The sequence below is a fragment of the Vombatus ursinus genome, unplaced genomic scaffold (genome assembly GCF_900497805.2).
Source record: "Vombatus ursinus unplaced genomic scaffold, bare-nosed wombat genome assembly UNPS02005659.1, whole genome shotgun sequence".
NCBI classification, from domain to species: domain Eukaryota; kingdom Metazoa; phylum Chordata; class Mammalia; order Diprotodontia; family Vombatidae; genus Vombatus; species Vombatus ursinus.
In genome coordinates, this window is record NW_020945437.1 from 472,320 (window position 1) to 498,059 (window position 25,740).

Here is a 25,740-nt window from a genome sequence, read left to right on the forward strand (position 1 = left end):
GTAGAGCCATTGAAATGCAAACACACTAGTAGAGAAACCTAGAAAAGTAAATTTACTCAAGCAATTGAAAGGGGCTGAATGATAAAGCAATACCAACATTCTAATAGGGGGGAAAGATTCGTCCTTCTAGAGCTTTAATGTTTTCAAAGGGTAGTGAGGTAGTTAAATAAGAAAAACTGGACTGGGGGGGGTGGATTGATTCTGTGGAGGGGAGTGAGAAAAGGGAAGGTAGAAGAAATATGCTGATGGGGCAATGGAAGAAAACGGAATTAACTTGCTATTTCTCATTATTGGGGGCTGTGAGAAGAATGTAACAACATGGAGAAAAGGGTAAAGGGAGTGGGCATCAAATAAACCTCATTCAACTCTAGTGCACAAAAGAACAATTTGTTGTAGAAATGTATGAAACTCAACAGGGATCGAGAAGGAAAAGAGTGCTAAAAGGGGCTAGGGAGAGGATAGACGCAAAACAAATTTCCTGAACCTGAAGTGAGGGGAGGAGGAGAGGGTTAAAAAGGAAAAAAATACAAGCAAAAAAAACTAGAATCTAACAGGCTTTCCATCCGTTGGGAGATGGCTGAGCAAATTGTGTTATGTAATTATAATAGAATACTATTGCATCATAATTATGAAAGGCATTTTCAGAGAATCCTGGGTAGTAAGAATTGATGAAAAGTGACCCAGCCAGAATAACTTACACGAGGATACATTATTAAAAAAAACAAACTTGAAAAGCTTAAAAACTCTGATCAATATGATGACTGACCATATTTCCAAAGGGCTTATAGAGGAGGCATGCTATCCACATCCTGAGAGACAGGACTCAAGGTGCAGAAAAAGAACCACAGTGTGAATTAGTTTTGCTTGACTGCTTATTTGTTAGAAGGAATTTTTCTTTCATTTTCATTAAGGGAAGGGGAGGTAAGCAATAATGATTTTTAAAAAGAACTGCTGAAATTTCCCCCCCACACATACAGAGGCAAACCACAGGAAGCACAGGGGCAAGCAACAATTTTTAAAGTAACTTGTGAAATGTAATATACTTGTTTTTAAAAAGCATGCCATGATATGTATGTGAGAAACGGGATTCAGTCACTCCTTAGTAGGGCTAGGGGTTCGCCCAAGTGTGCGACTGCAACTCACTGCTCCTCTGGAAACATACCATGCAGAGTTCTGTCCTCCCTTGAGAAACAAACTGAAGTGAGCAAAGGGACGTTTACGGTTCTTGCAAGAAGTGGGTGTGTGTGGTACCCCCCAAAAAGACACACACTGACAGACGCCAGAGCGAGCCTTTTATGCAGTTAGTTCCTTCTCGTCCCTCCCTTCAGAGCCCGAATTGGTGCCTACTCTTCTGAGTTACAATCTTCCTGATACTCCCACTTCATAACATGTCCCTCCTCCTGCTAACATATGAAATGTGCCTAGTTCTGTGCTATTGCTGCCCTCTGGGCGGAAAAGTTACTATTAATGAGACCATTACACATGCACACTCTCAGTAAAGCTTAACCTTTGTCCTACTTCCAGTCTCTTTAACCAAACAATCAATTTCATCCACTTTTAGCCGGTTCTAGAACCTATGACCTAGAGCTACCTTTTCCCTTGATTTCCTTATCTGGAAATATAATCACTTCTTATCTCTCACATGTAGGTTTGCTGGTTCATATACAATCTTCTTTGTGTATCCTGCTGTGTATATGGAAATGTGCTATTTTTGTTTTGTCTAATTTCCAATTAAAAAAATTATGCCTGTGGCTCTCATTGCATCTCCTTTGCCAAGTGCTATGGGATGTGCTTCATCATTACTAGTCTTAATGATTAGAAGAACCATGATTGGTCGTAGTGTTGATCAAGAGTTCTATAGCTTTTTAAGTTTCCTTTACATTGTTTTGGTCATACAGTAAATTATTTTCATGATTCTTTTAATTTCATTCCTTTCAAACAAATCTTAGTTTTCTCTGAATCAATCATTCATAAACTCTTAAAGCACAATAATATTCTTTTCATATGCCACAATTTTTTCAGCAGTTGCCCAATCTGTGGACACCCATTTTGTTTCCTGTTTTTTGCCACTACAAAAAGTGCTACTGTAACTATTTTTGCACATGAGTCTCTCTTACTTGTTCTTGCAGATCAAATGAGCTCACATGTAAAAACACTTTGCAAACCTTAAAGTACTATATAAATGCTAGCTTGAATTACCTATTATTTGACTTCATTGAAGTATATACTCTCTCATACCAGTATTAGACAAATATCCCAAAGAGGGCAATCCCTTCTTTCAGTCTTCCCAGATGACTCCAAGCACACATCTAATGCAACAACTGACAATATCAGGGGCAGCTATACTATCTTTCATGGGTATTGGAGTGAAGAGATTAATCTACTTTTTACTGTACATCTCATGTACATCCCTTGCTTTACTGAGCCTTCTATATCTCTAGACTACAACTAACTCTTCCAATTTTTTCTTTCTAAGTTTCCTGTTAGCCTCAATCTGTAACTATATTTCATAGCTATCTGGAAACTTAGAATCCTCTTATCTTCTGATGACATAGAATTTTAAATGTTCAAAGTATACAGAAAAACAAACTGAATTTTTCTGTTTACTTAGTTCCTTCTGCCCCCTTCAAACAAAAAAAAAAATTTATATCTAAAATCTCATCACATGCAGACTAGAAGTGAGAGTGTATACATGTGCTACCCAGCTAAAAGTGAAACCACTAACAAACTTGTGCACATTTGATTGTCATGGGACAATTTCAAATAAAATGTTCGATAGAATGTGTGCAAACATTCATTCAATGAAACGTTTTCTGGATACCTCTTAAGTACCTATTTTGCTAGATAACGAGTTGGGGAATAGGCATTTAGAAGTATAAGACAGAGTCTCTTATGGAGAGTCGAAGAATGCTTTCTTTGTTTTGGGGAAAAAAAGAAGGGAAGGAGTTAAATTATAGTGAGTAGAAGGCCATAAATACCCACTTGGGTTCAAATGTCAGCAATCTGCCAACAAAAATGGGTAGGAGACGAGAGTTTCCTAGACTACCAAAGAAATATAACTGTAACCGTTAAAATTAAGGTAGACTGAGGAATAAAGTTCCAAGCACAATTTATTAGTAAAGCACAAATTTACTAATATGTAGGATCTCAGCTTCCCAAGCAAAGCTAAGACCTCAAATGAGGGAGACAACTCTCTTTTATAGTTTTGGGGAGCACATAAAATAGGAAGCCTAGCATGATAGATAACCAAAAATATGACTGGATGGAAATTTGGGAATGAGGGCTAGCAACAACCCCCCTCCTTCCCTCTTGTGACTAAGCAATATTCCTTGTTCGAGTCTTTGCATCTGTAAGGACAAAGATAGCAAACCAGACTGCTTTTGATAACAAACCAGACATCCTTGAAGGATAGCTTGGTGGTATAAAGACACTAAACCAGACTCCCTACACCTTCTTTCTTCAAGGGTAACAGATTTCCTTGACATAAAAATAGAACAGTGATTAACAAGACAACTGGATTTCTGAACTAATTTCAGAGACAAAGAACCATGAGTTAGGCAATTACAGGACAAAATCAATTAACTGTAAGTGGGAACAATTTTTTTAAAAAGACAGGATCAATCGGATTATTTCATTTCCCCCCTTTGATCAGTGAGAGACGTGTGTCTCTCATAGATCACTTGTCTATAGACTAATTCTATTTGATTTTTTTTTAACATGGAAGTTTTTCTGGTGCAAGTTCAGAACAGGCTTTAACAAACAATTAATGAAAAATCTAAATAGGATTATAAGGCAGAGGGCAGTCAGTGCCCATTTGCCAAGTGTGGCTAACAGACCATTTCCCTGCAGCCAAGTGAACTAAGAGGAGAGATTCCACCAGGGGTCACCTGAGGGAGGTAGTTGTGTTTCTGCTATAGCTTGTTGCATCTTATGTAGGCTTGTCACAATTTCTACTGATCAGTTAATGTAAGAACAACAAGATTGATTAATCATGGCACAAGCCATGGTAAAACTATCTAAACCATGGACTAATTTTAGTGGGGAGATTTACATGTCCCCAAGGTAATCAAGGAAACTCAGCAAACAAAATGCCAAAGTAGTACAGTAATGATCATCAACATTAACTAACATCAAGTTGCCTTGTTGCTTAGTAAACCACTCCCAATGTCCATTTAATCAACACATTTCATCTTGGATCCCAGGTATCCTATGTAGTCTGGAAACATCTCTTCGGACATTCTGGAATAGGTCTCATTCTCTGGGCAGCTCTGAAAGGGATTCCTCTTCAGTAGATTTGGTTCTCTGGTTCCAAGTCACTTGCAAAGATTACTAGGTAATTTTGCTAAAATCTGCCAGTTATAAGTTTCAGTATAATTTAGTACAGCCCCTTAAATTTTACTTTTCCAGTAACTCAATCATGTGAAAACCAGCTCAAACCTCATGGTTCTAATCCTATTAACATAGTTATAAGAAGAACAAATTAGGAACCCATAGTTCACTTGAAACTCCAGAGAATTTAAGTTTTTACATGCCACTTGCAGTTTATCTAAACCCTGTTCCTGATATAGACACAGCCAAGAACAGGATGAAGGAAGAATCTCAAAAAAGAGCATTTGACTTCTAAAATGAGTCCTTCTGGTTAAAGATTTAATATTTGCCGAAGTAGACATGTAAGCTAAGGTTTAAAGTATTTTTCTAAATTGGCATTGACTCCATTATCATTTAACTTTTAAAGACTGGCATTTGGGTCAAGAGGGTCCTACCTTAGTCTTACCAAGGTCACATTTTGTTTCCCCATGCTTCCCCCCAGCAAAATAAATGATTAATTAACTAAATAAATAAATAAATAAATAAGAAATATTCCCAGGGATAGATGTTCACCAGTAGCAGTTCACAGATCTCACTCCCATTTAGCTGCTGACATTCTTCTTGAACTGATGAAACATTGGCTTAATAACACAAATATACCTGAAAATAAAGCTAAAAAAAAAAAAATCCCACAGTCCCAGAAGATTTTATCTTAAACAGTAAAGTTTCACTAATCATAGCTTAGGACTGGATACAGTTATTATTACTTTCATGTTGTTGCAATAAGTTAGCAATAAAAGTTTACCAGGGTCCCCTTCCCCCACACACAAATTCACTCAACATTTTTTTTCCTCTTTCACTTCTTGCTCCCACACAGTAAGTAATCAGTATTCTTTCCTTTTTAAAACATGCAATTAAATACTTGATAGGTTTTAATATTATGACAATAGCCTCTAACAACCTGATTAGTAGTTTCACAGTATCCAAATCAAAAATAGTTAAATTCTCCAATGACATAATTTTATCATCTGCTTAACAACATGTCTTATATAATGGTTTCCCAGAATTTACTGTACAAGAAAGTTTAGAAACAGTAACATTCACAATATCTTGTATTAAAACATGAAACAAAACTTAGAACTAGTCAGATTACATCAATTCGTTTGAATGCATTTCCAAATTATCTTTTTAAATAAATTTTTAGTTTTTAACATTCACTTCTACAAGATTTTGAGTTCCAAATTTTCTCCATATCTCTCCCCTCCCCCCACCCCAAGATGGCATGGATTCTAAATACTCCCTCCCCAAATCTGCCCTCCCTTCTATCACCCCCCCTTTCTTATCCCTTCCCTTCTATTTTCCTATAGGGCAGGATAGATTTCTATACCTCATTGCCTGTATATCTTATTTCCCAGTTGCATGTAAAAACAATTTTTAACATTCTTTTTTAAAACTTTGAGTTCCAAATTCTTTCCCTCCCTCCCTCCCCACTTACCCTCCTTGAGAAGGCAAGCAATTCGATATAGGTTACACCATGTGTAGTCATGCAAAACACTTCTATAATAGTCATGTTGTGAAATATTAACTGTAATTCCCTCCATCCTACCCTCCTCTCTTATTTATTCTAGTCTCTCCTTTGACCCTGTCCCTCCTCAAAAGTGTTTGCATCTGATTGCCCCCTCCCCCAATCTGCCCTCCCTTCTGTCATCCCCCCCCCATCCTCTTTCCTCCTATTTTTCTTGTAGGGTAAGATCAATTTGCATACCCAATTGAGTGTGTTATTCCCTCCTTAAGCCAAATTTGATGAGAATAAGATTCATTCATTCCCTCTCACCTCCCCACTCTTCCCCTCCACTGTAAAAGTTTTTTCTTGCCTCTTTTATGTGAGATAATTGACCCCATTTTGCCTCTCCTTTTCTCCTCCTCCCAGTGTAATTCTCTCTCATCCCTTAATTTTATTTTTTTACATATCATCCCTTTCATATTCAACTCACCCTGTGTCCTCTATAAATATATATTCCCTTCAACTATCCTAATACTGAGAAAGGTCTCATGAATTACAAATATCATCTTTCCATGTAGGAATGTAAACAGTTCAACTTTAGTAAGTCTTTTATGATTTTTCTTTCCTGGTTACCTCTTCATGTTTCACTTGAGTCTTATATTTGAGAGTCAAATTTTCTATTCAGCTGTGGTCTTTTCATCAAGAATGCTTGAAAGTCCTCTATTTCATTGAATGTCCATTTCCCCACACACCCACCCCCAAAGGATTATACTCAGTTTTGCTGGGTAGGTGATTCTTGGTTTTAATACTAGCTCCTTTGACCTCCAGAATATCATATTCCAAGCTCTCCAGTCCCTTAATGTAGAAGCTGCTAAATCTTGTGTTATACTGAGTTTCCACAATATTTGAATTGTTTTTTTCTGGTTGTTTGCAATATTTTCTCCTTGACCTGGGAACTCTGGAATCTGGCTATAATATTCCTAGGAGTTTTCCTTTGGGGATCTCTTTCAAGAGGTGATCAGTGGAGTCTTTCAATTTCTATTTTACCCTTTGGTTCTAGAATATCAGGGCAGTTTTCCTTGATAATTTCTTGAAAGATGGTGTCTAGGCTCTTTTTTTGATCATGGCTTTCAGGTAGTCCAATAATTTTTAAATTACCTCTCCTGGATCTATTTTCCAGGTCAGTTGTTTTTCCAATGAGGTATTTCACATTGTCTTCTATTTTTTTTCATTCTTTTGGTTTTGTTTTATAATTTCTTGATTTCTTAAAGAATCATTGGAGCAGCTAGGTGGTGCAATGGATAGAGCACTGGCCTGGAGTCAGGAGGATCTGAGTTCAAATATGGCCTCAGACACATAATACTTCCTAGCTGTGTGACTCTGGGCAAGTCACGTAACCCCAGTTGCCTCACTTTAAAAAAAAAAGTCATTAGCTTCCATTTGTTCCATTCTAGTTTTTAAAGGAATTATTTTCTTTAGTGAGCTTTTGGACCTCCTTTTCCATTTGGCCAATGTTGTTTTTTAGGGCATTCTTCTCCTCATTGGTTTTATGGACCTCTTTTGCCATTTGGGTAAGTCTATTTTTTAAGGTGTTATTTTCTTCAGTATATTTTTGGGTCTCCTTTAGCAAGCTGTTGACTTGTTTTTCATGATTTTCTTGCATCACTCCCATTTCTCTTCCCAGTTTTCCTCTACTTCTCTTATTTGCTTCTTAAAATCCCTTTTGAGCTCTTCCAAGGCCTGGGACTGATTCATATTTTTCTTGGAGGCTTTGGATGAAGGAGCTTTGACTTTGTTGCCTTCTTCTGGTTGTATGTTTTGAACTTCTTTGTCACCAAAGTATGATTCTATGGCCTGACTTTTTTATGCTGTTTGCTCATGTTCTCAGCCAATTACTTGACTTTTAAACTCTTTGTTAGGGTAGGGCTCTGCTTCCAGTGCGGACTGTGTACTGTTCCAAGCTTCAGGGGTTTGTGCAGCTGTTTTCAGAGATATTTCTGGGTACCTGCAAATTTTCAGTTCTCCCAAGGTGGTATGATCAAAGCAGAGGAGTTTACTCCTTTCCTGGCCTGTGCTCTGGTCTATGAGTGACCACAAGCACTCTTTTCTGCCTTGAAACTGCGAGGAGGATTCCTCTCCACTGCTACCACAAGCTCCACCACGCCAGCACTCCTCCTCACCCCAGGATCACCCCCCAGTAATGCAACCCAGATCCAAGCACAGGCAAAGCAAGAGAATCCTGCCTCAGCACCAGCAAAGAGATCCCTGCAATCCCCCTCTGACCAGCTGCTTAATACCTCCACTGTCTGTGGGCCTAACAAGAGCTCCAGAAGCAGCTGCTGCCCCGGGGCTGCACCAGGGCTGGAACTGGACTGCATTCTGGACTGCATTCTTCTCTCACCCAGGTCCGACAGACTTTCCCACTGACCTAAGTTGCCTCTGGCACCTGTGGGTTGAGAAGTCTGGAAACCACCACACCTCCCCTTGGTTCAGTCCCCTGAGGCCTGCCCCAGGTTTGCTGGGGCCCCATCTTTGCCTGTGTGGCCCACACTGAACTGGGCTCCTCTCCCAGCCTGGCACAACAGACCTTTCCTGTTGACCCTCCAGATTGTTTTGGGTTGGAAATTTGTTTCAATCTGTCTTTTTGTGGGTTCTGCTGCTTTAGAATTTGTTTATAATCATTTTGGAGGGGTTTGGGGGAGAGCTCAAGCAAATCACTGCTTTCACTCCACCATCTTGGCTCCTCCAAATTATCTTAAATAGAAAATCATTCATTTATCACCTTTGGCATTTTATACTAATCACATCTAGAACCCAGTACAGAGCAACTGCATTCAGTTAAGGAGATAATAATCAACATTTATACAGTTCTTGCCATAGCCAGGTTTTCTGTTAAGCATGTCACAATCACGTGATTTTCACAACATGGGGAGGTGGGTGCTATTTTTATCCCTTTTACAGATTAGTACACCAAGGTAAACAGAGATGGAGTTATTTGTCTGAAATCACACAGTCAACAAATTTACAAAGACTGGATTTTTAATTCATATTCTCCTCAAATCATGCTCTTTTAGCATTTTGCCTTAATGCCAAACATTATTATAATTTTTTGAGATAAATCTTTACCATATTAAATCAATTTGCAATCACAAAATCAAAATCTCAGATTTTCTAAGGGCCACATACTCCCTGTACTTCACATTATAAGACCTGCTACTTTCAGGTAGTCGTCTTTTAAAGATTTTAAATGGTAGTCTTGTATTCTCATCCCCCTCTTTAGGATTTATGAAGATTTTATATTACGCATATAACAACCAAAATATACTCTTCTAATAGTCCTTCAAGGGCAGAATTTTAGTATACTATCTTCAAATAATTTCACGTTGCAAACATATTACTATACTTTCCATATCATAAAGAATAACCACATACCATTTCTTATATCTTTTGTATCAAATACCTTTTGGTTACTTATTTTTAATTTACCCAAACAATTAAGTTCTGTTATATTATTCACAGAAGTAACATAAAGCATTTTTCCAAATTAAGTTTCACTTATATTCAAGTTGCTCCCTTAAATAAGCTCTTTTTGTGGGTAAGAAGCAAGATAGTTATTAAAATTCAAATTACAAACTTGCTTTGAAATTTAGCCTAAACCAACTTCCCTTTCTTTAACCTGTTGAGCAGCTCTCTGGGATATAACCCTTCTAGGATGCAAGGTGATGTTGGTTCAGATTTTCTCTTCCTTTGCCTTTTCATATACATCTATAGCGATGCTCTTAAATTCATCTATACCCTTCTCATGCCACCTAGGGCAGAAAATATAGATACATCACTTAATTCTTGGCAGGGATTGATTGCTAACAGCAGAGTTAATCATTTCTGCATCATGTGGTTTAAGTGGATCCAGCCCCAAATCCTGCCTGGTGCTTTTATGTAGTCTGTTATAAAAATGGGTAGGGGGGCAGGTAGGTGGCACAGTGGATAGGGCACCAGCTCTGGAGTCAGGCAGACCTGAGTTCAAATCCGGCTTCAGACACTTGACACCTACTAGCTGTGTGACCCTGGGTGAGTCGCTTAACCCCACTGCCTAGCCAAAAAATAAATAATTAAAATGGGTAGAAGTCTCATTTTCTTCTTGACAAGTTGTTCAAAATCTACTCCAATTAATATCCATACCCAAATTGGGGGGTCTAATATAATTTACAGCAAAATTTCTAATTGTAAAACACACCAATTTGAAATTTTGATTCTAAATTAATTAGTACTTAACTTTTGCTGGGTCCAAAATTGTCCAGTCTGCAAGAAAAACCACCGAGGCAGAGCTCTAAGCTAAGAGCACTTTATTAAAGGGTCCATGCCCCCCTCTAACAGAGTGGACCTCAGATCTTCCTCATGATCTGAAATGCCCCCTTTTTCTAGGGCCTTAGTTTTATAGTGCTTGATATCCAGACAATACAAATAAAGCAAACTAAAAATACTGAATCTCATTGTTTGATAGACCATGCCCTTGACTCTCCAGAAGGGTCTACATACAATACAGATTCCTACTGGTCGACAAATAAGCTGATGAGAAGACCTCAACACAGCTGTCGACCTTCAGGAGGTCCCACCAAGCTATCAAAACATTTAGGGAAGTTGATGGGTCAACAGAAAGGCAGGCCACAGACCGGCAAACAGGGTCATCTATTGGCCAAATACTCATGGCCACCGCCCCATATTTGGCAATGAAGGGATGATGAGGAATGGAGGGGCAACTAAAATAGCTGGAGTACTTTCCATGTTATGGAGTCACCTCTGCCACACTGGGCTTGGTCACCACAACAAGGCAAAAATAAGGGTGGAAGTCTTCTGGTTAGCTTCCTGTGATTAAGCAAGTGAACTTATAATCCGCAGGTCACAGCTCTGGGGCCTGATGCACAGAATTTATAATTAATACCCCTATGGAATCATATCAAACTGATCAATACTGTTGGACTAAAATTTGGGTCCACTTAATCATCTATCATACTACATATTACTATATTACATGTTACTATATTACAAATTAATGTAAAACTCCCTTGTATTCAATAACATGTTTTAGTAAAATTTATTTACTTTCTGTTGTTTCCTGATTTACACAAACTTTTCTCTTTTGGGGGAGAACCAGGAAAGAGTTAATAATAGATAGGTAGTTCCTAAGTACCACAGCTATTTAAAAAGCAAGCTGCTACTAATTTTTTCCTACTCTGGAATTTCACTGATACTACTTTCTTTTTTCTCTATTCAGTAAAATTACCTTCCTCTCACACTTAAAAGAATAAATCTGCCACTTTCCAGGGGAAGAGTAATTAAAGATCAATGTAACATTCATAGTTGTGTTCTTAATTTCTTTAAACAAATTCTAAAGAATGTTAATCCAAAACTCACTAGAATATTTCAGCATTTATAAAAACATTCACACCACAATTTGGAAATTCACAGTAGAGAACTTATATTTTAGTCACAAACTCAGTTTCTAATTAGTTTTGTTTTTGTTGTTCAGTCATGTCTGAGTCTTCCTGATCCCATTTGGCTTTTTCTTGGCAGAGATATTGGAGTGGTTTGCCATTTCCTTCTCCAGCTCATTTTACAGATGAGGAAACAGAGGCAAACAGGGTTAAGTCACTTGCCCAGGGTCATATGGCTAGTAAGTATCTATGAGTCTTCCTAACTCTATCCACTGTGCCACCTAGCTGCCTTCTAATTAGTTTATGATGTCATAAAGTTATATGGTTGGAGGGATAAGATTCCCTTTCTTCTTTTCTATCTTTCTCTCTTCACTCCCAAAACTTGGCCAGAGCTTAGAAATGTAGATAGAAAGGGAGACTGTCTTTCTGAAGACTTAGAGAACTCTCCAGGGAGATTCACAGTCTTTCAGTTAGTTCACAAGACACAGAGAAGCATTTGCCAGCAAAGTTTTTCCTTCTAAACTCTGTGCACATAATTTTCTAAGAGCAATCTCAATAAAATAAGGGGTTATTGCCACAAGAAGACACAAAGACAGTAAATGCTAGTGACAAAGCTTCTTAAAAAATATATTTTTTTTTTGTTGTGTACACATGAAAGTCCCTCTGCAGGTCAAATCTGTGACACAGATACCTTTTTGACTAATGATTTTGGTTTCCTCTTCTCCTTTTCCAGCTGGTAAGATTCCTCTATTGGTTCGACAGACACTCACCAGCTATGGTTATTGGTGACTGCTGGCCATGCCACTTGCCATTAATAGTTATTGGGGACACACGCTTTCCCAATCCCTTCTTCAAATAGGAAGTATCTCTGTTTCTTCATTCCTCCTTCAACTCCCTGAAGAGGAAGTGGGCATCTCCCTAAGGGGTGTCTTGGTGTTACAGTATTTCCCTAAAGGGATGTCAATGTCAATAATGTGGGCCTCTCCTGGAAGGAAATCTAGAGCCCTTTGAGAGGGAAAAAAATTTTCTTAAACATTCTTAGTCCCTAATTCTGATTTCTGGGTTTACTATTACCAAATGCTATCAACAGTCACACTTAAACACTAACAGAACACAAGAGAAACAAGGCAAAATCTGCCCAACAGTATGTGTAGGACTTACCTTAGCTCAGAAAGGATAGGACTGAGGGGAGCACTCCTATCCTGGTGGAAAGTCTCATCTGAGTGCTGTTAAAGGGGAAATACCCCCCAAGAGGCTGCCCCAGAGCTAAACTTCCCATCCCCAATCCCTATGTGGTTGCCAAACTGTAACAGTTAAAATTAAGACAGACTAAGGCACAAAGTTTCAAGTCCAATCAATTTATTAGTAAAGCATGAATTTACCAATAAATAGAATCTCAGCTTCCCCAGAAAAGCTAAAACCCTGAACATGGGGGACAGGGACAGCTCTCATTTATAATTTTGGAGAGTACGTAAAATAGGCAGTCTAGCATCATAGATGGAAGAAAATGTGACTGGATGGAAGTTTGGGGATGAGGGCCAGCAACAACCCCTTCCTTCCCTCCTATGACTAAGAAGTGTTCATTGTTTGAGTCTGCATCTCCAAGGACGAAGGAAGCAAATTAGACTCTTTTTTTTTTTTTGATGAGGCAATTGGGGTTAAGTGACTTGCCCAGAATCACACAGCTAGTGAGTATTATGTGTCTGAGGCCGAATTTGAACTCAGCTCCTCCTGACTTCAGGGCTGGTGCTCTATCCACTGTGCCACCTAGCTGCCCAAATCAATCTTCTTCAGATTACAAACCAGACATCTTTGAAAGATAGTTTAGTGGTATAAAGATGCTAGAACAGACTCCTTGGGATCCACCTGCTTCCTTAAAGGGTAAAATATTTCCTTGACACAGGAACAAGAACAATGATTAATAAGAAAACTGAATTTCTAAACCTGACTCATTACAGGCCAGTTCAGAGACAATCATGCCATGCCCATTATAGGACAAAATCAATTAACTGTAAGTAGAATCAATTAAAGGCAGTAGAGTGCTGAAGTGGATAGAATGCTGGGCCTGGAGTCAAGAAGACCTGAGTTCAAATGTGGCCCCAGACACTTACTAGCTATGCAACCAGGGGCAAGTCACTTAACTTCAGTTTGCCCCAGTTTCCTCATCCGTAAAATGAGCTGGAAAAGGAAATTGCAAACCATTCCAGTATCTTTGCCAAGAAAACCCCAAATGGGGTCCGCCACAACTGAAGCGACTGAACAATAACAAAGCACCAATTTTTAAAAAGTCACAGAATCAATCTGATTATTTCATAATAAAGGTTATGACGTTCACATAAATCCATGTAAAATGTGTTGGCTTGTCTAGTTATTTGTTACCAATCAATCAATAAACATTATGCACCTACAATGTGCCTGGCATTATGCTAAAAGTGTTGAGGATACAAAAAGAGGCAGAAGACAATCCCTGCCTTCAATGAGTTCACAATCAATTGGGGAAAAGTTGCAAGGGAGGATTCTACTTGGAAATGGAGGAAAAAATCATTGGAAGGTCACAGTATGAGAAAAGTACAATGATAAAACATTTTTAAAAAATTCCCCACAAGTCCCCAGTTTAAGAAACAGTAGGTTAAAAAGAAAGGTCAAGAACCAGCTGAGTATTTAATGCTATATATCTTTCTGAAGAGGAAACATGTTTTCTCCAATGTCTTGGAGTACTTCTATCTTCTTCTGCAGGTGTTCCTGCTCACTCTGAAGTTTTGATATCACAGTGTCTGTGGTAAGAAAATTATTTCAGAGCATTCTGTTTTTACAGCATGAAGTGTCATACCCTTGCTCACAAGTCATTTCTAGATATATCTTAAATCATTTTAAGAATGTTAGATCAATTCAAAATATCAAAATTCTACTTTGCTTTATCCCAAGATTTCTCTGTGAAACATAGTACTCTGCTTGGGGAATGAAGGGTAATTATTCTACCTTAAATGAAGTAGGTATTTTAAGTCTCACAAAAAAAAAAAATCACTCACCTGATATCTCTCCCTGCAAACACACACACACTTTTCATCCAGAGCACAATTCTAGATTTGGTTTTAACCCCACCTTAAAACTAGGTAGCAAATCCCTGTGAAGGCACCATCTATAACTATCACTTAGATTACTTCATGACAGAACATAAAAATCAAATTCCACTATAAGGAGATGCAGATCACTGCCACCTGTGATGTAATTTAGTAAGAACATTTGCACTAATGAACTATCATGAAAATGCTTCAGAGATCTTTGGTGGTTAACTGGATAGCACTTTTAGTTTTATCTTTCTTCCGAGTGATCACTGTCTGTAGTCCATGAGCATCACCTCAAATAAGGTTACAACTTTTTTCTAATAGGAGAAAATGAAGTTCCCTCTCCAAACATCAATATGAGGTTGCCTTTTGCAAAGCATTATTGTTTCATTCATTGATTCATTCACAGGTTTAGAGAACCTTGCAAAAACAAAGGCTTTTTTTGTGTTTAAAAAATAATGAGGGTCATATACCTAGGAAAAACTGAGTATAATCCTTCAGGGGAAAAAAATGGATATTCAATGAGATAGAGGACTTTCAAGCATTCTTGATGAAAAGACCAGAGAAAAGAACAGAAAATCTGACTTTCAAAAACAGGACTCAAGAGAAACACAAAAAGGTAAACAGAAAAGGAAAATTATAAAGGACTTAATAAGATTAAATTGTTTACATGCCTACATGGGAAGATGATATTTGTAACTCATAAGGTCTTTCTCATTATTAGAGTAGTTAGAAGACATAATATAGAGGGCACAGGTATGAATTGAATATGAAAGGATGATATCTAAAAAATAAAATTAAGAGATGAGAGAGAGGAATGTACTTGGAGAAAGAGAAAGGGAGAGGGTGAGTGGGATAAATTATCTCACATAAAAGAGGCAAGAAAAAGCTTTCACAGTGAAGGGGAAGAAGAGGAGGGGAAGTGAGTGAACTTTACTCTTATCAGAATTGGCTCAAAGAGGGAATAACATACATTTTTCAAACGTAGAGAGAATTAAGGAAAATTTATGAAAGTAAGAGCCATTACCCAATTGATAAATGAAATGCAAATTAAAACAATTCTGAGGTACCTCATATGTATTAGATTGGCTGACAGGACAGAAAAGGTAAATGACCAATGTTGGAGGGGATGTGGGAAAAATGAGACATTAATGCACTACTGGTAGAGTTGTGAACTGATTTAACCATTGGGTAGAACAATTTGGAACTATGCCCAAAGGGCTATAAAACCATGCATACTCTTTGACCTAGCAATACCACTACTAGGTCTGTATCCCAAAATAGATAAAAAACAAAAAGGAAAGGGATCTATATGTATAAAAATATTTATAGCAGCTCTTTTCCGGGGGTAAAAGAATTAGAAGTTGAGGGAAAACCCATCAACTGGGGAATGGCTGAACAAGTTGTGGTATGTGACTATGATGAAATACTATTGTACTATAAGAAATAATGAACAGGATGCTCTCAGAAAAACCTAGAAAGACTTACATGAGCTGATGCAAAGTGAAATGTACTGTGTACAAAGTAACAGCAATATTGTAAGATGATCAACTGTGAATGACTTAGCTATTCTCAACAATACAATGATCCAAGATAACTCTGAATGACTTATGATGAAAAATGCTACCCATCCCCAGAAAAAGAACTGATGGTGTCTGAATATAGACTGAAGCATGCTTTTTTAAAACTTCATTTTATTTTATTTTTTTTGGTAAGGCAATTGGGGTTAAGTGACTTGCCTAGGGTCACACAGCTACTGGTGTCAAGTGTCTGAGGCTGAATTTGAACTCAGGTCCTCCTGACTCCAGGGCCAGTGCTCTATCCATTGCACCATCTAGCTGCCCCAATTTTATTTTTATTGAATATTTTTTTTTTGTCTATGGTTTCTTTCACAACGTGACTATTATGGAAATGTTTTGCATGACTATGTATATATAACCTATATCTAATTGCTTGCCTTCTCAGTGGGGGGAGTGGGGAGAGAGGGAGAGAATTTGGAACTCAAAGTTTTAAAAACAAATGTCAAAAATTGTTTTACATGTAACTGGGGGAAAATAAAATACTAAATTTTAAAAAACATTAAATAAAAAATGATGAGGGGTCTGGAGCTGGGATTTCATCGGTAAAGGGAAGTTCCAGAAAGGAGCTCCCATTAACAAATGTTCTGCAGCTTACAGGGAGAGGTACTCTGGTTACTGAGTGGTTAATGGTCACATGTGCAGTATACTGCCAGAGGAAGAATCTGAATCCAGGTTTCCTTGACTGGGGGCCCAGTTCTCTATTTACTTACTCTTTCAATACCTTAAATGTTTTTGTCTAAACTCTGCAATAATGGTTATTTTAAACTCAAAAGTACATACCTGCAGATATTTTCCTCAGTGATTTTCTAAATATGGCACAGTCAAAAAGTAAGGTTGCAATTTCTTGTAATTCTGGGAGGAGAGAAGAAAGAAGGATTCATTTTAGTCAGCTATCTACACAGGGACCAGACCTTCATTAGTCAATCAGCAAGTACTTTCAATAAGCACTTAACTGTGTACTAGGAATGCAAAATGATCATTGCCCTCCCTCAATGAACTCACATTCAAACAGGGAAGATACATATCCATGAAAGTATATGCAAAGTCACTTGACACTTACTAGCTGTGTGACCCTGGACAAGTAACTTAACCCCAATTGCCTCACAAAAAAAAAAACCCCAAAAAACAAAAAACAAACAAAAAAGTCATTTAAAAAAAGGAAAAAAAAAAGAAAGTATATGCAAAGAATATAAAATTTGCATACCTTGGAAGATAGGTGGTATTAGAACAAATATAAAATAATACTGTGTTCTTTATCAGTGATTTAGACAAATGAAAAGAATAAGCAGAATTAATTTGCTTTGCATAATTCTCATTCTTAGGAATAAGGGAATATTCTAATTTTGCTGAAGTTTAGTATATGATCCAGCTGCATCTGTGATTATAAAGAGTTCATAGTTTCAAATAAGATGCTTCAGATCTTTAGCAAAGAACGTGAAAAACTATAAAAAACCTCTTTCCAACCACCTTTTTTTTTTTGTAATTTGGGAGGGCTTTGCTGTTACAATCTGAATTCTGAATTAGACTATAAAGAGATACATACGTTGATTTTTAAGGAGACTGAATTCTGCACAATCAACTTAGAACTTAGAAATTTCAGTTGAGTGTTTTGTGGCTGAATGCAGCTCTGAATTTACATAGTTACATATTTGCTAAATAAATTTTTATTGATATCTTTTCATATTGCTTCCATTTCCAGATATGCCCATTCTTGCCCCCTGCCAGAGAACCATCCCTTTCCACAAAGAATGAAAAGATGATGAAAAAAATACTTCAGCAAGAATAATCAACACATCAGAAAACTCTGACACATGGAACATTCCAACACACACATACATACCTGCAATGAAGGGGAGGACATAATTAGTCAAATCTCTTTTGGGGGGGGCTAGACTAATTCATTATGGTTTCATTAATCTTGTTATTTAAAATGAAACTTTATTGATATCTTTTTGTTTTCATATTACTGACACTTCTTGATGTATATATTATATCTTGTGAACAAGATTCTGCCAGAGCCTCTGGAAAATGTGGAAGGACTTCGAGTCCTCCTTGTTTCTGTATATTCATCAATCTTGTGACAAAAAAGTTCAAGAATGTTGAACTTCTTGAAGTCAAGATGTCTGGGCTGCCACCCCCACTCAATGCAATGGAACAAACATTTAGTAAGGGCTCACTAGATAACAAGGCAATATGTTAGGCACTTGTATGACTACAAAGATAAAATGTATGATACAAAGACAAAAACAAAATAATCCCTGTTCTCAAGGAGCTCCCACTCTACTAAACCAGACATATCAAACTCCCACCAAAACTCCCAGGTGCGGCCTGAACCAGATTAAAATGTAATTGGGAAATGTTTAACAAAATAAATAAAAAATACAACACAACATGGACAATGTTAATTTGTGGTTTTCTAAGTCAACATGTGGCCAACAAAGATCAGTTTCTATTTGAGTTTAACACCACAGAATGTGAGAGAAAAGTAACAGAGGGACAGCCAGGTGACGCAGTAGATAGAGCTCGGGCCTTGGAATCAAGAACCTGAGTTCAAATCCAGACTCAGATACTTGACACGTAATAGTTGTGTGACCCTGGGCAAGTCACTTAACCCCGACTGCTATGGGGAGGGGTAAGAAGAGGGAAAAGTAACAGAAATAGAGAAACAATACAGAGAGAAAATTGTTATGTCTCATTTGCTAGCCTTTAGGAAGGTTCTCCACATTTTAACACATGATAATCATGGTACCTTTTTCTGAGGTGGTGTTGTCCTTAATCTTGAAATGAATCCCATCAAGATCCTCTAATAGAGATTCAAATAAACTTTCGATGAGCCCAGCATTTTTCATTTTCTTCAGTATATCAACTTTTGTTGGGGAAACACCTTTTCAGCATAGAAATTGCTTTAGTGAGTTTGAGCATGTAGTGTCTAGTAGTGAATTTATCATGACTTACTCAATGCCTAATTAACTCAGTGATGGCTAAATATGAGTAACTGACATCTTTATTATTTTTTCTAGACATCTTTTATTTGCAGTTTCTTAATGGACTCTTTTCTTAGATGAAACTAGGGACTATATTACAAAAGACAGTGATGATAAAAACCTAGGATTGAGGCAAACGTATAGGCCTTTAAAGTAAGACCATTTTGGATGTAATCTTCATCTCTTTGAGATGACAAGGCCCTGGAGTAGCGTTCTTAGCCTAGTGTCCATCAATAGACTTCAGTAGCTCTTTGAACGTGGATGGGAAAAAAAATTACATCTTTATTTCCCCATACCTCCTATTTAAATTTATCATTTCCTTCAATTATGAATGTAGGCAACAGACATTACTCTGTGCCTGGTTCATAGTAGGTACATAATAAATGCTTATGGACTTGTGAAGAGGGCCATAGTCTTTACCAGATTGCTGAAGGAATCCATGACATAAAAAAGATTAAGAATCCATGCCCTAGAGTATAATTTTCCTTTGACATGGCATCTCTATATTATAAGAAGAGAAAGTAGAATGTTATTTAATGCATTATATCCTATGTTCTAAGCCCAGATTACCTGTTTATAGCAGGCCCATTGAGAATATGCATATATAGCAAGCCCATAGGCTTGATAAAGAATTCAGATTAATCCGTGTTTGCTAAAATAACAACAAAGCCACAATAAAGGGGAGGGGAAGGAGTTAAAAATTATATTATCACTGTTTTAAAAGAAAAGAAACATTCACTCATAGGATTCAAATGACTTTGCTAAAGATAAAAGGGGACAAGGCCGTCTTCAGTGTATCTGGAGGGTGTCACATACAGAACAGACAATATGGTCAGTCTGAGAAGAACAATAAGCATTGTACAGTCCCATATGGTACATTAGTTACAAATTGATCTGGGAGGCAAATTAATTACATTGGGAAAACTAAATCTTAACAAATATAAAATAGGCATTTTAACATGCCATATGGTAAAAATAGAGGTAGTACTGCCTAGTAGGAGAATGGAGAGCTGGCCTCAAAGCCAGGAAGACCGAGGTGAAGTCCTGGTACATCTTGGCTGTGAGACCCTAGGCAGGTTCTTGACGTCTCCTTTCCTCACCCAGGATTTTTCTGTACGAGTGAAATCACAGGTTAAACTTCGGCTGTTACTAAAGCCAAATAATAGTTCTGTATTTGGTATCTGATCTAGAAAACAAAGACGACAAACTTACGGCTGTTTTTTCCAACGGTGTGTTTTTGGCAGAACACTCTAAAACACATAATTTAAAAGAATTAGTATTTATTCTGCATTTCCTTTGACTTAAAAGAAAATCCGAAAAACATTTTTAAAATCTTCTCAAAATGATAAACATAAATGCTATCTTAAACATTTAAAAAATACTGTTTTATATCAAATAAGGGTCCTTATAGCTCTATGATTCTTTGTGTGGTTTTCCTATTCATCTTTTCACAAGACATAGCTTGCACATTCCTATATTCATTCATTCTTTTTCTCCCTTTCCAAATCCTTAAGGCTCATCTCTACCCCCAGGTATTCAAAAAAGCAGGGACTCTAAAGTCAGAGAACCTGGGTTCAACTCTTAATACCTGTTACATGTTACTGCTTGGGCAAGTCATTTAAGCTCATTAGGCCTCAGTTTTCCTCATAAATAAGATAAGGTTAGATTAGATAAACAGTGGTCCCTTCCAGATCTCTTATCTATGACCCTATTGTGATAAGAGAATTTTTCTGTATTGGCTTTATGACTTCCATTTACTTAAGACAACTAGTCACATAATTAGCTGTACCTAGAAGAATTTAGCTGACATCAAATTTAAGCTCTGGTGATTAGTTGCTTAGTGATAAGAGAATTTCTGGCTCTATTTATATCTACATGGAAGACAGAGAGGGGAGACAAGGGGACAAATTAAGATTCCATTTCGTAGTCCATTTGAGGATAGGACCTGAACTAGAATGGTGGCTGTGCATGGAGAGAAGATGATAGATGCAAGGTATTCTGGAGATACAGAATCAACAAAATTGGTTGGATTTGGTAGGGGGAGAAAAAGAGCAAAGAGACTGATTTTGAGGCTTTGAATCTGTTGACTGGAAGGATGGTGGTGCCCTTGAAAGAAATAAGGAAGGAAATGGGAGGAACAGAATCAGTTTACTAATCTTTTCTTTGAGATGTTGCTATAGGACATAAAGTTGGAGATGCCTAGGAGCCAAGTAGTGATGTAGGATTACCACTTAGGAGAGAGAGGTAAGTCAAATCACTGTGAAGAATGAAAAACCCGAGACAGTGTTTCTGGGTAATTAATAATTAATTTTTTAATTAAGAATAGCTGGCAAACAATAAATTTATAGTCAGTGGTTTTGGTAACCAAAGACAAAAACATAGACAGCCTGAAGGCCTTAAATATTTTTTGAAAAGGAATGCTCCTGACAAATGAAAATCAACCCTGATTAGTGGACATTTAATGAGGAGGTGGGCTAAAAGTCTTCAGATCCTCCTGCTGAAAACATGGCTTGATCATGTGACTTAGCTGCCTCCAGAAATCTGGAGGCGAATCCATTTCCATCCAGATCACTCTAGTTGGTTTTCTCCTTCATGAACTGGGTTACCCTAAACTCTAATAGAGAGAAACAAGTACAAGGGCTCCTTCCCCCCCCCCCCCAAGAACTCAACTAGACTGGATTTTGTTTACATTCTGAACAGAAGAGAAGTTAAGTCTCCTAGTTGGGTGGGTTCCTACCCAAGAGTGAAGAGCATATTTCCTTGAGGGCTAAAACAACCATGTCCTTCAGAGATTGACTTTTTATGGGGGTTGGGCCTTACATGAGTAAATAAAGGAAAAAAGCCCAGATCCCAAATTAACAATTGATTATTAATACATAATAGTAAAATAATTTCTATCGGTCAACAAGTATTTATTAAGCTCTTACTATGTGCCAGGCACTGTGCTAAGCTCTGGGGATACACAGAAAGGCAAAAGTACTGTCCTTCCCTTAAAGAGCTCACATTCAAATGGGGGAGACAACGTGTAAGTAATTATGCACATATAAGATACATAACATACATACATATCCCATATAGAGTGGGAGGGAAGGTAATCTCAGAGGGAAGTCACTGGGGTGGGAGACCAGGAGAAGGTCTCTCCTATTAAAAAGTGGGATTTAAACTGAATCTTGAAGGAAATCAGGGAAGCCATGAAGGGGAGGTGAAGAGGGAGGAAACATTCCATAGATGAGGGACAGCCAATGCAAGAGAAGAGTCTGGAGATGGAATGACCTGTGCAAGGAAGGCCAGTGCAAGCAGGCCAGTGCAGCGTGGAAGGTAGTGTCTGGAGAAGAACTCCAAAGCTAACAGCACGATTTTCTTGAAGAAGTAGCAACTGCACAGTTTTGAGATGAATGGAAGTCCTTTTCTCCAACTGAGGAGTCATCATGAAGTTCCCTAGCCCACAGAGGTCGAGCTTCCTGAAGCTGCCTTTCCTCAGCCTCATTCTCTCTCAGTTCCTGGCCGGATGAACTGTTTGTTATTTTTCCATTTCTCTGAAGACGGGGTTAAACTTTGCCCTTATCCCATTCTGCTGTCTGCTTTTTCAAAGCTTATCCCTGATGCCTGGCTCCCGAAGTAGTTGCTGGAATGGTAACTTGGATACGTAGATTTGGGAGTCCTCTAAATAGGGATAACTGAACCTTTGGGAACTGATGGAATAACCAAAAGAGAGTTAATAGAAAAAGAAGGAAAGAGGGCTCAGGTTCAGGGGGTAGGAGATGGGATCCAACAAAGGACACTGAAAAAAGGTTGGTCAGATAGGCAGAAGGAAAAACAGGAGAGCATCTTTATTGAAATGAGCCAAAGTTTAGCCTTCTGCAATAATGCTACAGGTCTTCAACCTGTGCAAACTGGAGGAGCTAGTGTTTTAGCTATAGGCAGAGAGAATGGTTTCTAGTTCTTTCTGCCTAAGAGGACACCATTTCTGAATCACAGTGAACACTCCCTCCCTCTATTCAAGAGTCATTCAGTTGAAACAGCTTTGGCATTTGCTAAGATGGCATTGTAAGGAAAACAGCTATAAAACATGCCCTCTTCCTCCTCTATACTCCCATAAGCCTGGGTCCTACTATAAATACACATGTCATCAATGAGAAGAGTGAGAAAAGTAGAGTCACATACTTGGGGGACACATAGTCAAGGCATCTCAGGTGTCCACTTGAAAGGTGGATTCCTACTTGAGTATTGTATCTGCGCTGGGCAGCTCGCCCCCGGAGAGACTGAGCACAGCACTTCTGCTGGGCAATGGCTCCATTGAACTCCCGGGACTTGCTTTTTGTTCAATTGGGCATCAACTGTTGAGTATCAACAGTGTTCACGTCCTTAAGCTGCTCATCTACAATCATTAGCCAGGGTACTACTATACTCTTTAAAAAGAGCACAGAAGGGGCAGGTAGGTGGCACAGTGGATAGAGCACTGGCCCTGGAGTCAGGAGGACCTGAGTTCAAATCTGGCCTTAGACACATAACACTTACTGTGTGACTCTGGGCAACTCACTTAACTCCAACTGCCTCACTAAAAAAAAAAAAAATCTAGCCCATAAGTCCTAAGATATCTTGTGAGGTTTCAGAGATCAAAATGTATAGGGGCAGCTAGGTGGTGCAGTGGATAGAGCTCCGGCCAACCTGAGTTCAAATCTGACCTCAGACACTTGATACTAGCTGTGTAACCCTGGGCAAGCCAATTGCCTCACCTAAAAAAATAAAAAGAGCTCACACCCTCACCTCTCAATTATCACTGACTTTACACCATTTTAAAGCAAATTATGAGAACCAGTTCATCATAGGTTCACTTCAAATGGGTTCCCCTGCCTTAGGCATGTAGATCAGTGGTGTTTAATTCAAATAGAAACAGGGGCCATTAAACTGTATATAAGGATCTCTACAAGCTGTATACTGACTTAGTTTACAAATGTAATATTATCTGTTTTCTTTAATTGTTATCTACTTCGATAAATATTTCCCAATTACATTTTAACCTGCTTTAGGTTGTACTCAAGAGTGTTCTGGGCCATGTGTTTTGACACCTCTGATGCACAGTATATTTCATTAGTGTGTGCACCCAATGAATTTTTTTTCATAGCACCCCCTCTGGGATACCTCCTCAAATCAGCACTCCCAAGTTTGTAGGTTGAGTCACCACAGGGGAAATAACTATTACTACTACTACTACTTCAAGTTCAAAGTGTCTGTACTCCTAAAACTATAGTTTACAAGCCCCTACTGGTGAGTTACCTTTAAAAATCAGCCAGAAGATCCAATTACCTCAAAGCAAAGGCATTTTTACTAAGATGATATAGTATGACATATGTATATATCAGATGATGATATAGTAATAACAGTAGCTTATAAAACATTTTCCCTCATAAACTTGTGGCTTACTCTCCCACAAATATATAACAGTGTTAGCGGGAAGAGTGAGTACCTATTTACAATGGTAATGAGGCATATACATAGAGAATATATGGGACCAAGGCAACTCATGCTTCTGGTACCATTAAGCACTCACGTCATTTCTTGTGGAATTTTCACACAGATCTCTCCTCCCCTGTTGGGTGAGTTACTCAGCTGGGCTCTGCAGGATTGCTCTTCTCCACGACTCAAGGCCGGGCTGCAAGAGCTAATTTTTCTTTAATTCATGGTTGCCTTTTTTCTCTTTGTCAAATGTCACAATCTTTAAATCTGCTTCCTGCTCCTGTCTGTGTCTCATTAGAAAATGTGTCTGCTCCAAGGGTGTGCTAAGCCAGTGGCTAATGAATGGCTAATGAGTGCTGTTAAATTTTCAGTGTGAGCATTTACAATTTGGAAATTGGCAAATGCTACAAAGCAAGGCTAGACAATCAGCAAAATGAGAATTTATGGCTTATTGTTTGTCTCTTAAAATAAGACAATCAAGGAAACAATAAATTGTTGTTTATTAAGAAAGTGGTGGAGAAAATGTTAATGCAGATTAAACTTAAAAGTGCCCATGCACATTTTGTGGGGAGGAGAGCTGGTTGTTAAACATTTACAACATGCTTGCATTGCTCATTAATTAGTATCTCATAATTATTGTCTTTTCTCTACTCATGCTGTTACCACATTTACAAAACAGGTCTCCATCAGCTCTTGCTTGGACTACTGCAATAAATGCTGAATTGGTTTCCATACTTCAAGTCAATCCTTTCTCTAATCAATCTTTCATGCAGCTGCCTAATTAATATTCTTAACATATAAATCTAATGATGTTATTCTCTGGTTCACAGTTCTCAGTAGCTTCCAACTGCTGCTAGGATAAAGTAATAATAGCTAACACTTATGTGGCACCTTACAAAGTGCTTTCATATAATTTTGGGGGGGGGGGTTAATAGTATTTTTTCCAATTATATGTAAAGACAATTTTAGCATTCATTTTTATAAAATTTTGAGTTCCAAATTTTTCTTCCTCCTTCCTTCCCCTCCCCTCTTCCTAAAATGGTAAGCAATTTGATATAGATTATATATGCGCAGTCACATAAAACATATTTCCATAGTAGTCACAGTTGTGAAAGAAGAAACAGATCAAAAGGAAAAAAACACAAAAAAACAAATAAAGTGAAAATGATATGCTTTGGGCATATAAGTTTTTTCTCTGGATGTGGATGTGCTTTACATATATTGTATTATTTCTTTTTTTTCCCCTCACAATGACAAATAGATGCTATTATTATCTCCATTTTACAGATGAGAAAACTGAAGCAAACAGAGGTTAAGTGACTTGCTTAGTCCCAGGTCTTCCTGATTCCATATCTGCATTCTACCCACCAAGCAATCTAGCTGCTTGGCCTGGCCTTAAAAGTTTTTCAC

At 37.9% G+C, this 25,740-nt stretch overlaps 2 protein-coding genes across 4 annotated transcripts in view; one reads left to right on the top strand and one right to left on the bottom strand.

The window, feature by feature from the left end:
• The window catches only part of RCBTB1 (RCC1 and BTB domain containing protein 1), a 74,111-nt gene extending 55,874 nt beyond the window's left edge, over positions 1–18,237 (top strand). For all 3 annotated transcript variants that reach the window (XR_003567874.1, XR_003567875.1, XM_027848327.1), the window contains one exon: positions 17,589–18,237. The gene's annotated coding sequence lies outside the window, so the exon portion shown is untranslated. The remainder of the gene's footprint in view (positions 1–17,588) is intronic.
• Positions 13,461–25,740, bottom strand: part of SETDB2 (SET domain bifurcated histone lysine methyltransferase 2) — a 106,554-nt gene continuing 94,274 nt past the window's right edge. Inside the window, exons 23-26 of the mRNA XM_027848071.1 lie at positions 20,086–20,123; positions 18,639–18,773; positions 16,670–16,741; positions 13,461–14,018 (exon numbers count right to left, since the gene is read on the bottom strand). Coding sequence (XP_027703872.1) covers positions 13,912–14,018; positions 16,670–16,741; positions 18,639–18,773; positions 20,086–20,123 — 352 coding nt within the window. The 3' untranslated portion in view covers positions 13,461–13,911. The remainder of the gene's footprint in view (positions 14,019–16,669; positions 16,742–18,638; positions 18,774–20,085; positions 20,124–25,740) is intronic.